This window comes from Lytechinus variegatus, chromosome 10 (assembly GCF_018143015.1).
Source record: "Lytechinus variegatus isolate NC3 chromosome 10, Lvar_3.0, whole genome shotgun sequence".
Lineage (NCBI taxonomy): Eukaryota > Metazoa > Echinodermata > Echinoidea > Temnopleuroida > Toxopneustidae > Lytechinus > Lytechinus variegatus.
This window is the reverse complement of record NC_054749.1, coordinates 21996351-22012655: the sequence shown is the minus strand read 5'-3', so window position 1 is coordinate 22012655 and position 16305 is coordinate 21996351. Positions and strand designations below refer to the sequence as shown.

Here is a 16305-nt window from a genome sequence, read left to right as displayed (position 1 = left end):
AACTTATCAAGTGTCCTATTCATACTTAGATCAAGAGGTCATACATTTGAATATCTTTTTATAACTGAAGCTTAAGAACTGTTGAGGGATCATCTTCAACCGTGCTTCCTGTCTGCATATTTGAGGGATTATGATCCAAGTAGATTTGGGGGTCATGAGATCAAAGGTCAATATGGTCTTATTAAATACTGCAAAATATCTTTCTCGTAATAATTGAAAAACTGTGTGAGGCATCTACATTCAAATTTAGGTCATTTAATGCATGTTTGATCGAGGATGGTCTGATTAGATTTTAAGGAAATAAGGTCTAACGTCAGATTTTATTTCAGTTTGGTAGAAATGTTTGTAATGTACTGCATTTTCTTGGTCAAGTTAATGCAAAGGCATTAATATTTCACTGTGTGCAATCGAGAATCCATTGAGTTTGATCATAAAAGCCTAACTTTGTAAATCTCAAATGACCTTTGATCTTGAATTGGCACATTAATTCATTTCCATATCATACAAACAACTATCTGATAAAAGTTTCATTAAAAATTCAAATATTTGTTTAAAAAGGAACCAATTATTACTTTTTAAAGGGGAATGAAACCTTTGGAAGAAGTAGGCCTGTGTCAAAACAGGAAAATCAAATAAGAAAAAAGAAATTTTGAGAAATATCAGACAAATAATGAGAAAGTTTTAAGCATTTGAATATTGCAATTACTAATACCATGGAGATCCTCCCATTGGCAATGCGACAAGTATGTGTGATGTCACTTGTTAACAACTTTCCCTTTGATGGATTATAAAATACCGCCAAAATATATATTTTTGCTTTTTCTTATGGTGATACAAACTCCTTATCCATGATGTATTCTTTGAAAATCTGTATTACATGCCCTCCTATTCAAAGAACACATGATCTACTGATAGATGTGATAAAAGAGGTAGTTTAAGTGAAATATATACTAAAGTAATGGGAAGAGTTGTTCACAAGTGACATCCTAAATCTTTGTCACATTGCCAAAATGTGAGGATCTCTATAGCATTAGTGATTGCAATATTCAAATGCTCTTAACTTTCTCATTATCTGTCTGATTTTTCTCAAACTTTCGTTGATCTGTTTCTTTGATTTTTCTGTTTTCACACAAGCTATCTTGTTTCAAAATTTTCAATCTCCTTTAAGATTGGTGACTTCTGATCTTGAAGGTTGAAAATAATTGTATCTAAATAAATAGGGTAAAATTCACCAAGCAAGGTAATAAAAATTTCATCAAAATTCTGATAATAAATAAAGTTATTGTGTTTTATAAAGTTTAGCAATATTTGTGAAGAGATATACATGTCGTCATGAATATTCATTTGGTGGGCTGATGTCACATCCCCACTTTCCTTTTCCTTATATTATTACTTGAAATCATAATTATTTCATATTTTTATACATGTGTGAATAGTTTGTCTCCCTTCTAAATTAAATCAGTTGCCAATCCTAAATCTTAGTTCTTGAACAAAGAAATTTGAATAAACAATTTCATGTAATAAAATACAAAACAAAAGTGGGGATCATCAGTTTGCTCATTGCATATTCATGGAGACATCCATAGAAATGTTTCACCCATAATGCAAGTCTTTAAAATGACATAACTTTTGTTAATCCTTTTCCGATTTTGATGAAATTTTAATTGTCCGAGATTTCTTCATATGTTCAAATCGTACATTTTTCAGCCAGAGTATACCTTTAACCAAATAAATTGAAAGTCTACTCACACATTCGCTGGTAGCTTATACCCAACATATCCAAGTTTAAATAGGGACTGTCAAAATTACTTTCAGAACATAAAGCTGTAACCTCAGCATTTGCTGAACCTTCACTGACCATTTCTCTTCAAGTGAGAGCTGTAGAGAGCGCCTCAAGTTTTGGACTTATTTCTTTGTCATTAGAAAGTTTTTGCAATCACCACACAGACACTTTCCATAACACAGATAATCTATTGCCAAAAGCCCTTCAATGACAATACAGCCTTTGTCAAAAATCGGTGAATCAAAACGGCAATTTCATCCTGGACTCGGGACAAACAACATGTTTCAAATATGTTATCTGATCCAAATCTTCAGACAGTCTGCTGTCTCGGACCACCAACTTTTTGAGAAAAAAAACCCTTCTCAGCTGTCCATTGTGACTTGACTTGCATTTCAAAGGAATTGGTACACATTTGTGTAGTGATTGAGAAAACTCTGTACTGTCCACTCTGTTTCTTTCTTATTGCTCTCTCACTTTCTATTCATGTCTTCCAATTTACACCCTATTTCAGCTCAATTATCCAAATATCTCTTCTTTTCTGTTTTCCTTGACCATCATTCACGATTTTAATCATTTTTTGGTTATCAGTTGACACTTCATTTTCTCCCTTACTATCTAAAATTTCCTTTGCCTATCTTTTCACGTTTCTCTCTGGATAATCTTAACAGGTCGGGGTGGGGGGCCTTTCCTAAAGCTGTTCCCACATGACTTTACAAAATATTCGAACTAAAATTCTTGTTTCAATTTCACAAAACTGAATCCTTTGTCAAATTTTTATTAGAGTCACAGACGATTTTGAATTTTTAAGAGTAATTCTTAATAGAAAACTTTCTTTGAAGGGAATATGAAATTGCATGACCAGCACCCCTTTGTGCTATTCTTCTTTCTCTCTTCCTTTCCTTCCTCTTCTCTCTTTTTTGTTCACCGCTTGGAAAAATTATAGAAAAGACAGTTGCCCCCTGTCTCCCTATAGTGTCACTCCTGCTCCCCTACGTTATACTGAGTTAATAAACACAACTTAAGACAAAGGTGACTATGGTACAAAATATATTATTTAGTGAATGTTTTTTTTTATTCAAATCATATATTTTCTCACATTTTCACAAAATATCATTTTTCAATATAAATTAAACAAAATCATCTGTAATAAAAGATATTTGTATATATACAAAATTGTTAACAGAAGAATGCACAATTCCCTCAAAGCAAAAGCTTGTGTCAGAGAACACCTGTAACACAAAGATGCTACAAATACAAATAATTTAATATGCAACTATAAAATTATTATTTGGTTCTAACAAAACACATCCAAAGATCCAAGTAAACACTTTTTTTTGTCAGTATTATTATGTATACTGAGTACATCACAAACACATTCAGCCATTAATTTCATGTGGTAAAGGGAGAGGACATGGCACTACAAAACAAGATAATGTTTGTTGCAAAGAGGTAAAAAAGCAGGACCAATTACATTCTTCTAAATCCATAAAAAACAGTAGACTTCTATCAATGTAGCCCCACCTAAAGTAGTCATCGGTTACTAACCCATAATGCAATGTTGACTAACTTGAATGATAATAATTTGCTGGTTCCTGATACCTTCACACATTCATGTATAACACCAAAAAACAAATAAATACTTCCCCCCCCATAAAAAAAGTTTTTCTATACAAATAAAATATAAGTCAATTCATTCTGTATATTATTACCAGTTATCCCAATGGGCCGTATTCTCAAAGAGGTTTCAATTGTACCATGGTACAAAACCACAGACTATGCATATTTTAAAACATAACTACGCTTATTTTAAAGTTAAATCCAATTAAATGAGTGCTTTCAGCAAAGTGCGCTTAAAATGAAGTGCATTAATGAAATGAATCTGCATAGTCCATGTTTTGTACCATGGTACAATTGAAACCTCTTTTGAGAATACAGGCCAATGGGTATATTTCAGGACTAGCTACAAAACAGTTAATGAGAGGTTAAGACTATATTGGCGTTGATTTGGCAGAATAACCATAAGTGCTAACTCTGTTTTGGAGGCTTTGAATCAGAATGAAAATCTGGACTTGTATTTTTCGGAATCTTGCTTCAATTTTTAAATAAAGAAAATAACCTAGAAAACATCCTTCAAGACAGGATTCTAACCTCCATCAACAGAACGAAGCAAACTTGTAATAGCGCATTGTTTGACCAATTACGCCCTATCAGTCAAGCTGACCAAAGTATTGGTTATTACTCTACATGGTTTGGCCATGAATATTTAGGAGGCGTAATCTGACTTAATAAATCCTATTGAGAACTGAGTCTGCGGAATCGACACCAACATAGTCTTGACCTCAATGAGAGACCAAATACAGTTTTGGTCAGTTTACAAATAAACGATGTTTGAGTGCAATGGACAGAATATTTCATGAGGTGAAAGATAAATGATTCATTGAATGAGGCGTGGCTGAGTTGAATGGATCATAAATTCATCGAATACACATTCTAAACACTGCACGAATGAAAAGAACATTCATTTGTTTTATATGATACCTAGAGATAGATCCTTGTCATTTGACTTTTAGAAATTTGAATGTAAGTGCATGCAGTCCGAATTCAGTCTGTCACATACATTCAACACGTGCACTGCCAACTTGTGTGTAGCGCAGGTGGACACAGCGCAGGTGCAATGGACAAAAGTGTATGATGACGCCATTGTAAACTAGGCTGAATGATCAATATCAAACAACTAACCAAATGACAAGGATCTAAGTGTCATATAAATACTTTCACTTCAAATAGTCTGTCTACAACAAAATATCTGCTAAGAGTTATGCAGTCAAACAGGTGACACCATTCAATGTGACTCCTGAAGCATGTCTTACAAAAAGTTTGATGATTGATCCAATCAATTGTTAACACTATGAAAAACCATCAGTGTCATAAATTTTTCTAAAGGAAATTTGCACAATGTCCTTTGTAGACAAAGAGAACACAGTGAATTTCTTAGAAAACAATTGATGCATTTAATATACATAATAGCTCGAAAATATTTTTGAACAAACATGCATAATACATGTTGCTGGCCGTCCATAGTTGTGATTGATCGGATCAATCGCAACTCTTTGTAAGATAGGGCCCTTGTGTAATCTTTGAATCATGATATCCTTATACAGGAGTAATGATAATTAAGTCATTGTACATATTCATGAAATAAAATCATGGCCTAGTTTTATGTTCATTTCATGCCCATTTTATGAAACACGAAGCACATAACTGCATATCATCACATGAGTCACTTCATTTTCAAGAAACACATGATTGTGAGCTCTTTCTAATTCAATTACTTATGTGAGAAACAACGTGAAAATAAGAATTCAAATACATGGTGCAGGGCACTGGCATAAATTCTGTACTTCACAATTGAAGATTAACAAAGAATTCTTGATGATTGTGACATTTTAATTCTATTTAACAAATAATTCTCTTAAAACAAATAATTCTCTTAAAACAAATAACCAGCAACTAGAATATTTATCAATGTATTCCACATACTAAGAATCTTGCTTTAGGATTAGTCAAAAGTCAATCACACGATAAAGGGTAGTGTCCCCATCAATCATCACTTAAATTGATGGAATTTTTGTGTTTTGCTGATCACTTCAGCCAATATGGCCATAACACATAAGTCTGAGTACAAGCGAAATGAAGAGGTCATTCCCCTTGATTTTTTTGTCCCATCATTCTCCATCACATGCAGTTACGAACCTGCAAGATCTAAATATGCGCGTAGTGTACATATGACTTTGATTTTTTCCAAAGAAATTCCAAAGGAAACCTTAAATTTTCAAAATCAAACTTCTTTCTTGTAGAGACATTTGAATATCAGTTTCTTCTTTAGTATTTTTGATGTGGAATAAATGAAGAGCTCACTTGCAAAAGGGGTTAGGTCCATTTTTCAAATTATTTTTTTTGTCTCATTGTATAGATTTTAGTAGCTCTATAAGATGATACCAAAGAAAAGATGAAATTCCCATTAAAGAGTGAACAAAAATGGCAAAGAAAATCACTTTTTTTCAAAAGGGGTTAGGTCCAACTGACCAATCAGAAGGCAGAATAGTATGACTAAGTGACCTTTGACCCACGTGCACAGGTGGCTTTTTCCTGCACAACTCTTTCTGGTTACAATGTTTTTAAAGTGAAATATTTACCCTTAAAAGTAGAATTTTGTGACTGAATCAAAGAGAAAATGGAAGAACTCGTTGAGATCACAAATCATCCCAGAAAATGTCAAAAGAATGAAAAAGAATGGAGCAGAGTAACAAGTGTTATTTATTGCAAAGAAATTTGCTCATTTTTTATGCACCTCATTCTATTGCAATTGTGTACTTCTGTATTAAGGAATTATTTCTTTTTCTATTACAATGTTTGTAATGAACTTTTGCCAAAATGCTTCATGGTACAAGAACTAATTCCATTGTTGTGCGATTGTGTTCTTTGATAAACTCATTAGTTGCTGTTGTACTTTCTTACCACAAGGTGATAACGTGGTGAGAACATGGATTTTAGTGATTCTAGAGTACGAGTATTCATAATGAAGGAATTTTTGCAAATTTTCGCCCATGCTGCCGCTTAAATACATTAGGTTTACACACCCAAGATGCGAAACCCTAATGGGTACACTTTCTGCCAAAATCCCTGATAATGGGTACTCTTTTCTATGGAAGCTTAAAAGTGCCACCGAGATGTTGAGATAATTATCTCGGGAAGTCGACATCTTGATAGCAAAAGATAAGATGACGAGATCCTGGATCTCATCATGTCGACATCTTTTAGAAGAGATGATGAGATGACAAGATCCTGGATCTCATCATGTCAACATCTTTTAGAAGAGATGATGAGATGACAAGATCCTGGATCTCATCATGTCAACATCTTTTAGAAGAGATGTTGAGATGACAAGATCCCGGATCTCATCATGTCAACATCTTTTAGAAGAGATGTTGAGATGACAAGATCCTGGATCTCATCATGTCAACATCTTTTAGAAGAGATGTTGAGATGACAAGATCCCGGATCTCATCATGTTGACATCTTTTAGAAGAGATGATGAGATGACAAGATCCCGGATCTCATCATGTCAACATCTTGTAGAAGAGATGAGATGACAAGATCCCGGATCTCATCATGTTGACATCTTATAGAAGAGATGATGAGATGACGAGATCCTGGATCTCATCATGTTGACATCTTTCAGAAGAGAAGATGAGATGACAAGATCCCAGATCTCATCATGTTGACATCTTGTAGAAGAGATTAGGCCCGTTTCGGGTACATGTGTACACGTGTACACGCACGGTCAAGTCAGTGCACGTGTACTAAATTCCATCACCGTGTACACGGTAGCATCTGCATAAACAAGCTCACAGCCTCACATTAAATCTTAGTTCTCAGACACTGCACATGTTTTAATTCGCATACATTCGTAATTCCGAAGCTTCGTAATTCCGAAGGTTCGGTTATTCCGAAGGTTCGTATTTCCGAAGGTTCGTAATTCCGAAGGTTCGTAATTCCGAAGGTTCGTTTATCCGAAAACGAAATAAGGTTCGTAATTCCGAAGGTTCGTTAATCCGAAAACGAAATAAGGTTCGTAATTCCGAAGGTTCGTTAATCCGAAAACAAAATAAGGTTCGTAATTCCGAAGGTTCGTTAATCCGAAAACGAAATAAGGTTCGTAATTCCGAAGGTTCGTTAATCCGAAAACGAAATAAGGTTCGTTAATCCGAAAACGAAATAAGGTTCGTTAATCCGAAAATTAAATAAGGTTCGTATTTCCGAAAATGAAAATAATTCATTTTGGTAACAAAAACGATGTTGTCATTACAAGATTACACGATATTATGCAATGATATAGTAATAACGATCGATGATGTGTGTTGGGGGCAAAGCATGTATTTCATTAAGAATGGCGCCCTGATCAAGCATAGGCCAATTTCGATTTTATCTGAGCAATTGCTGCCTATAAGCAAATGGTTTAATTAAAGATGCAGGGGATCAAGCGTGTTGGAAGCGTGCGAGCAACCTCTAGATAATAGGATTTGTATTGGAGGGGATGTCATTTTTAATAACGGCTTCTACTGGTAATAAAAATAAAAATAATACTAATAATGATCCTTGTGAGATGTTGAAAGCGCGAATCGCAAGCTGAAACTAGTAGACATTTCATGTAACAAAACGTGAAGTGAGCATTCGGAGCATTTTTTGTAATCGTGAGAAATCGTAAATCGTGAAAAAATACGTTCCGCCGCCATTGGCTAAAACACGCATCATCTTCATGGCTAACTGCAAAAAGTTCTTAAAATGTCCCCTTTAGATCAGGTCAGAGCATATATATTTAAAAATTCTGTTCGCGCTTCTTGCTAGCAGTTATTATCTAAATTTAGTTACATAGGCATCTCGCTTTGAAGATCGCAAACATATTGCCCATCATATTAACAAAAATATATAGCTCGCGCTCGCATTATTTAAAAAGGGTTTATCATGTTATTACATATTTACTTTATTTTATAAGGATAAAGCTAATTATTGACTGTTAGGACTACCCTTTCAAAGAAACAAACAAAAATTAACTTTAAACTGCCGATCAAGGAAAATATGGCTAAAAAAATCCCCCCCTCTATTTGACGAAAGTTGGATGGAGGCAGGGGGCATCAAAAATGGAATAAAAAACAGGGAATTAATATTTTCCAAACTGGGAAAGTTCCTTTTTCAAAAATAAATATGCCGTTTTTCATGTTTTTTCGAAATAAAATACTCTTTTTAAAGTATACAAGTTAAGTTAAGTTTTCAGGCTGGAATATTGAAAAATGTCATTTTGCGCTTCGCACTCTCATTCGATTGGTGAAATATGCATCCTATAAAGAGGTCACTAAATGCTTTCTTTAACAGGTTCCTTTTCTGGTCAGTATGTTCAAGCTCGCGTTTTGCGCTCGTGTTAATTATTTATTTAGATGCACATCTTTTTAATGACAGCAGAAATCTGCTCGGATTTTTAAAAACTAATTTAAGTTTAGCTTGTGATTCACGCTCGCAACACCTCGCAATAATGCCATTTTAAGAATAACTGACCACAAAAAACGTTATACAACTTCACCTTTGAATTTGTTTTACCAAGCCGCTCGCTCATTATACTCTCTCCCGAAAAATAAAGCCTAAATATACATTTTGCCATAATAAGAAGTCACTTCAAAAAAGTTATTCTCTACTTAATCACTATCAAACACACAATGACTTCAAGCAGATGATAATCTTCAGGTGAAAATATCACCACAGTCCCAATTTTGACGTATGAGTTTCATTTTTTGGCTTTACCCCCAACGAAAATTCGTTCGGCCGCCCTTGCCTTCCCATCCTCATATGATAACTGAACGGCAACAGTGTCCCCCGCCCCCTCCCCTTGCCTCTGCCTTTGCTTTCCCGGTTTTCATTTTTCGGATTAACGAACCTTATTTTGTTTTCGGATTAACGAACCTTATTTTGTTTTCGGATTAACGAACCTTATTTCGTTTTCGGATTAACGAACCTTCTTAAAAACGAACCTTATTTTGTTTTCGGATTAACGAACCTTATTTCGTTTTCGGATTAACGAACCTTCGGAAAAACGAACCTTATTTCGTTTTCGGATCAACGAACCTTCGGAATAACGAACCTTTTTTCGTTTTCGGATTAACGAACCTTCGGAACAACGAACCTTATTTCGTTTTCGGATTAACGAACCTTCGGAACAACGAACCTTATTTCGTTTTCGGATTATCGAACCTTCGGAATAACGAATCGTCGGAATTACGCCACAAATGTTCGGATTAACGAACCCTTTTTCGTTTTCGGATTAACGAACATCGAGGTATAGGCAATTTACGTGTTTCGGAATTACGAACCTTCGGAATAAAGAACCTTCGGAATTACGAAGCTTCGGAATTACGAAGTGTAACCGTTTTAATTACTAATATGTCAACATATTTCAATTAATCCAGAGTGAGTTCACTTCCAAAATCGCCAATTTAATCAACATTCTTTCTGGAGACTCACGTTTTTGTACCACGAAATCGGCACGAAATGGGTCTGCTCCGGTCTCAAAAGCTCGAAAGCGTTGCTCAATCACACTCAGAGTCAATTTGAGAATCACCAATTGCGATAGCGATCATCGCTACAACTTATGTGTTATACGCTCGCACACAAGCCTACAAACAAACGCTCTTCAAATTGGCAACATAATAATGAAAATTAATCGATAACTTCAGTTACACTTATTCTGCAGCGATCTGTGCATGCATGTACGGTACAGTATACAAAATGCGCATCCACCGAGCGTCGGCGATAGCTAGGGCCCTGCACTGATTTTCTTTTGCATTCTTTATTAATTTAATGCGCTGCTAAGCCGAGTAAACTTTTAATTTGCACCAATTTTTGTGGATTGATACTTCAAACTTCTCAGGTAAGCTTTAAAACCGTGACTTAGGCTATATAGACCCCTTTTTATGACATATTGATGCGGGTCCGTGTCGACATGAAAACAGAACTCGCTCTCACAGTGTTTACAACGTGTACACGTGTACACGACCGAAAAACACGCCGTGTACACGTGCATCAAAAATGGACTTTCAAAACGGGCCTAGAAGAGATGATGAGATGACAAGATCCCTGATCTCGTCATGTCAACATCTTTTAGAAGAGATGATGAGATGACAAGATCCTGGATCTCATCATGTCAACATCTTTAAGAAGAGATGATGAGATGACAAGATCCGGGATCTCATCATGTTGACATCTTGTAGAAGAGATGATTAGATGACATGATCATGGATCGAAGATCTTGTCATCTGACCATTTCTTCTAAAAGATGTCGACATGACGAGATCCGGAATCTTGTCATTTCATCATCTCTTCTTAAAGATGTTGACATGATGAGATCCGGGATCTTGTCATCTCAACATCTCTTCTAAAAGATGTCAACATGATGAGATCCGGGATCTTGTCATCTCATCATCTCTTCCAAAAGATGTTGACATGAGATCCGGGATCTTGTCATCTCAACATCTCTTCTAAAAGATGTCAACATGATGAGATCCGGGATCTTGTCATCTCATCATCTCTTCCAAAAGATGTTGACATGATGAGATCTGGGATCTCGTCATCTCATCATCTCTTCTACAAGATGTCAACATGATGAGATCTGGGATCTCGTCATCTTATCTTTGCTATCAAGAAGTCGACTTCCCGAGATAATTATCTCAACATCTCGGTGGCACTTTTAAGCTTCCATAGATAGGTCACTGACATTCAGACTCCATAGATAATGATTAGTTATGAACATTGTATCAAGAAAATGACGTGGTATGATTGGTGAGGTGTACATGTAATAGCAGATTTATTTTCAAAGACTGCACATTTGTTTCACATTTGTTATCTTATATATGCAGAGCCGCAGTAGAAAAAAATGAAGCTCATGGACGCTATCAGAACTTTGCAGCAGAAAGGACGACCACAGGTAATCTCATTAACAATGATGATAACAATGATAATGATGATGATAACGATAATGATGAAAATAATGATAATGATAATAATAATAACCCTAAATGCAACGTTAAGGCGAATCTTTTGTTCTCAGCCTATTTTTTTTATTTCCCTTAACACTCTCCTGCCCTGTTGTGAGGGAATAAACCTCATTGTATGGATTTGCCCTATGGTAGGTTGTATGATGATTAATAATAATGATAATTTTTTTTTTTAATAATCTGTTTATAAAGTGCATCAAAATCTTAACCTAAGGTTAAGTTTTTGAAGTGTCATAACTTAGAAAATATATGAACCTAGGTTATATAATTTGGACAAAGGTTAATCAAGTATCACTGAATATCCTGCATGAGTTTCACGTCACATGACCAAGGTCTAAGGTCATTTAGGGTCAATGAACTTTGGCCAATTTTTTGGTATTTGTTGAATTACCATCATATAACTTTGAAAGTATATTGGTCTAGTTCATAAAACTTGGACATAAGAGTAATCAAGTATCACTAAAGATCCTGCGCGCATTTCAGGTCACATGATCAAGGTCAAAGGTCATGTAAGGTCAGTGAACTTTGGCCATGTTGGGGGTACTTGTTGAATTACCATCATATCTATGTAAGTGAACACATTGGGCAAGTGATCAGGTCATATGACCAAGGTCACAGGTCAATGGACATTTGCCATGTTGGGGGTATTTGTTGAATTACCGTCATAACTCTAAGTATATTGGTCTAGTTCATAAAACTTGGACATAAGAGTCAAGTATCACTGAACATCTCACGTGATCGAGTTTCAGGTCACATGACCAAAGTCAAAGGTTATTTAAAGGTCTTTGAACTTTTGCCATTTTAGAGGTAATTATTAGATGGCTGTCATAACTTTCAAAGTTTGTAGATATAGTATATACAATATATAGGGGTAATGCAAGTATCACTGACAAGTTTTAGGTCACATGATCAAGGACAAATGTTAATGAATGTAGTATTGTATCATTATATGAATTGTTTTTTTTGTGAACAATTATTTTATAGTAGTTGACTGACTGCAGTATAAACAGGAATCACAGTTTCCCTATTTCGCATATATATATATATATATATATATTGTAAAGAAATGGATGAAGAGAACAATGGTAGGCATAGCGTAAATCAAGGTTCCCCAGAGCTATCTACCCTTTGGAAAAATTGGCGATGCCGAAAAAATGTCTCTGCCGGGAATCCAACCCGGGCCCCCAGCTTTGAACGCAGGTGCCTTAACCACTAGACCACAGAGACGGGTTAATGGCTGGGGCGAACCCAATCCGATTGACCGTCAGATAGACCGATTTTCGACACTATACCAATTATAATTTCCTTTGTCAGGTGAAGGTGAGTTTTGAACAATGACAGGCTGCCATGCCTCAGCTGGATCAAAGCTATTGCTTTGATACAGTACACGTATTGTATATGTATAATTTCACACATTTATACGCACATTTCTTCTTTTTTTCTTCAGAAATGTACCAGAGTGCGTGAGAAACTCACAATAGGAGTTGGGTGGAAGGAATTCGGTAAAGAGAAGTGCTACAAACAGGTACGAAGCCAGTCAGGAGGAGGGACCATTTCCATCACTGTGAAGAGAGGGATCAGTTACCGCAATCTTCTCGACCTGTGCATAGACAAATTTTTTCCCCATGGGAAATCTGCGAATGGAATCAGCACACAGACAAGAAATTTTTTCCTTGGTAATAACCAAGGCCTATCGTTGGAGGAAAACTTTGTTCTGGATGAACTATATAAAGAAAACCCGAAGATCAGGATATACCTTCATTCCAAACAGGTAAGATTCCTTTACTTTAGATTTTATAGTGCTGAATTGTCATTTTTCTGTAAATTGCACTACATTAAAAGTGGACTGCCTCGTAACTTTATGCAAACTTAACCCGTACTGTACTTGGGGGTGGGGCGGTGGGAGGCCCCCTTTGACGTTTCGCGTGATATGTCTGCATTGCGAAAAGCTGTCGCCGCAATGTTTCACAACTTTTTTTTCAAATCTGACGTATCTTTTGAGACCAAATTTGTGACGTCCACTGCAGGCACTTGATAACGAAGTTACGCATAATTTTGTGCATGCACATCAAACCCAAAAATTGATTAAAATTGTGATGTCATGGACAAGTTTAAATGCAAATATTGTTTAAGCTACAGTCTTTAATCATTTTTGCTTTTACTTATTAGAATCTCTTCATTTATCCTTAATTTCATTAAAAAAAAACAATAAAAATGGAAAATGTTGAAAAACTAAAGAATACATAAGGTAATAAGAAAGAATACAAAGGAATTAATTATAATATCCTAATTTTAGAAAAGTAAATGCACATTTGCTGAGAACACTACAAAGACTATCTAGTCCAAAGCTTAGCGTATTTGGAGCTTTATTTAGTTGGAGCAAAAAGTCTTATTTATTCAGTACAGTATGTCACAACATCCATGCCGATTTTTGTTGCAATCGCATGGTTGCGGGGGGGGGGGGGGGGGGGGAAGTAAAAGTACACTTTACTCAAAATAGCCCAGTACAGTAAGGGTTAATAGATGACATTCAAAATCACATTTGTATTAGGACCACGTACCACAAAGAGAATGTCCTTTGGGCTGGTATACAGTGGACACAGGGTTAATAGTTAAATTGTACATGAAAGTACCTTTTTGACATTTTCAGGTAACATTTTACCAGATAATTGTTTAACATTAAAGAAAAAACTGACAGATATCCAGAAAGTTTGATGCTGCAAAATTCACTTTTGCATCTCAACAATGAGAGTCCTGTGTATTGTCAGAAAGTGACACTACCTAACCTCTGACAAGGCATTGCAGTGATGTTCTAAATATGTCAGAAACATTTCTTAGCAAATTTCAGTTGGCTTGCAAAAGTCAGAATGGTCCTAGCTTCCAAAGAAGAATTCTGTAAATATTTTCCATAATGCAAAGTTACTGAACACACAGATTTTTTGGATAATAGAAATATAAATTATTTCAGTTCCACTTCATAAATGAGCCATCAAATTGTCCATAATTTAATGAAAAGTAATTTAAGCTGCATTTGTCTCCCATTAACATCACTGCCAGCCTGCCCAATCACTTGTGTGTGCTATACACACATTTCATGATTTAGTTCAAAATTTGTATGGAGGTATCACTGTAAGACCTGATCAATGCCTCTTTTTTTTCAATAAAGATCAAGGTCGAATCTCAGTGAATTTTCCTGAAAAGCACTTAACTCAATATTCTTTCCCAGCAATAAGATACATCCACACCATACATGAATCTGCTTAAAGTGCATGCCAAATAGTTTGGAAAAAGGTCAATAACTTTTCCCTAAAAAGAAAAAAAAAATGCACTTGCAATAAGACATTAAGTTCACACCCAAAGTACATTTCTGAAAAGCAAAGGTCAGGTCATTATGACTAGCTTGCAAACCTTTTAATTTTGATAATCTTGATTTTCTTTTTATCCTTTTGCTTGTACTGTACCAAACATTAATTGCAGGTTTATAAAACTTTGACAACTCTTTTTCACACAAAAGATATTATTTCATGGGGGTCTGGGGATACAGTTGCTTTGTACGTCAATATACATTGCTGTTTTTTGTTTTAATTTCACTCTTATGATTTTTACTGTTATACAGAAGGAAAGTGAAGGCAGTGATAGCAGCAGCCTGCCCGATCCAGGACTTTTCAGTGTTGATTCAGGTAATGTCATCTTGTTGATGTTGATGCGATTTCTTGATTTTTTCGCAAAGTCCTATAGGGTCCTGTACAAAATTCAGAGTTTGAGGGGATACGTCCCCAGCAACCCCCCCCCCCCACCTAGGTCAAAGATTTTTCCAGTCATTATGCCTCTTCCCACCCTAGGTGGTTGCTGCATGGAGGCATGTTTTTTGGGGTTATCCATACATACATCTATCCATCCTTCCTGTTTTCGTTTTTGTGATAACTAAATATCGTTTGACAGATCAACTTCTAAGTAGGTCCAAGTATATAGGAGCGACGATGAATTGATTAGTTTTTGGGGTATCAAGGTCACAAAGGTCACAAAAGTCCTTATACACCTGAAAATATATACACAAATTTGGTATTCACCTCATTTTGATTTTTCTCGAAAGGTATAATATATTTGTCCTTTTAAACGGTATTTGAATATGGGTACGCCTTTTATTTGTTTTCCACAATATTTATTGCATGTACATGTATGAACAGAAGTGAAATATTTATTGTGAAGCACTGTGAATGTTGTGTGCTGTTGTGTGATGGTTCATCATTTTTGTTATAAGACTGTAAGCCTGGTGGGTGTGAGGAAGTGGCCTGGATGAAAGAAAAGTGAACATGTGCCCCAATTACAGATTTGCATATTCTTTGTTTCTGGATAAATATTGCTATGCATTCCCTACATTAAGAGTAAAGGAGAAGTCCACACAATCAAAAATTCATTTGAATTTGAAGAAAAATAAGATATTGCAGGAAATTTCATAAAAACTTTGATTCAAATTTATATAATTACTATTTTAACATTGAGAAATTTTACCTAATTTATAAAACAATGATATGCTCATCTGTGTCGATGTGCAAATTACACTAACTGATTATGTCACACGCACTAAGTTCTTTTGTATTTTGTTGTTTGATATATTTACATGACATGTAGATTAGATATTTAATTTTTAAATTATTTTCTGAAAAATTTTCAGAGGGATTTTAATTCCTCCAAATAACATTTAGAGTTACAGTTCCGTAAATGTAACCTATTGTGATCGGATGAAGAGTTTCCTATCAAATCTGCAAAGAATTAAAAAACAAAATGCCACAAAAAATTAGAAACGAATGTGATGTGAGTGACAACACTAATTTGCATATTGTTTTGTGACTGTTTTGAGTAAAAACAAGGGAAATTACTCTATTCAAATAATTTTTAGTTGATGTCGACTTGACTTTT

General features: G+C 35.2%; 1 protein-coding gene across 1 annotated transcript; it reads left to right on the top strand.

Moving 5' to 3' along the window:
- The first annotated feature begins 11048 nt into the window (after positions 1-11048).
- LOC121422215 lies at positions 11049-15464 on the top strand. The gene is made up of 3 exons (XM_041617123.1): positions 11049-11315; positions 12833-13156; positions 15002-15464. Exons 1-3 carry the CDS (start codon positions 11265-11267, stop codon positions 15311-15313), a joined length of 687 nt encoding a protein of 228 aa, XP_041473057.1. The 5' UTR covers positions 11049-11264; the 3' UTR covers positions 15314-15464.
- The last annotated feature ends 841 nt before the right edge of the window (positions 15465-16305 follow it).

What these genes read in the sequence shown, in the direction of transcription:
- LOC121422215 (XM_041617123.1), top strand. Translation starts at nt 11,265, where the DNA reads ATGAAGCTCATGGACGCTATCAGAACTTTGCAGCAGAAAGGACGACCA. An exon ending in AGCAGAAAGGACGACCACAG is followed by an intron (nt 11,316 to 12,832) that starts GTAATCTCATTA and finishes TTTTTTCTTCAG; the next exon opens with AAATGTACCAGAGTGCGTGA. An exon ending in TATACCTTCATTCCAAACAG is followed by an intron (nt 13,157 to 15,001) that starts GTAAGATTCCTT and finishes ACTGTTATACAG; the next exon opens with AAGGAAAGTGAAGGCAGTGA.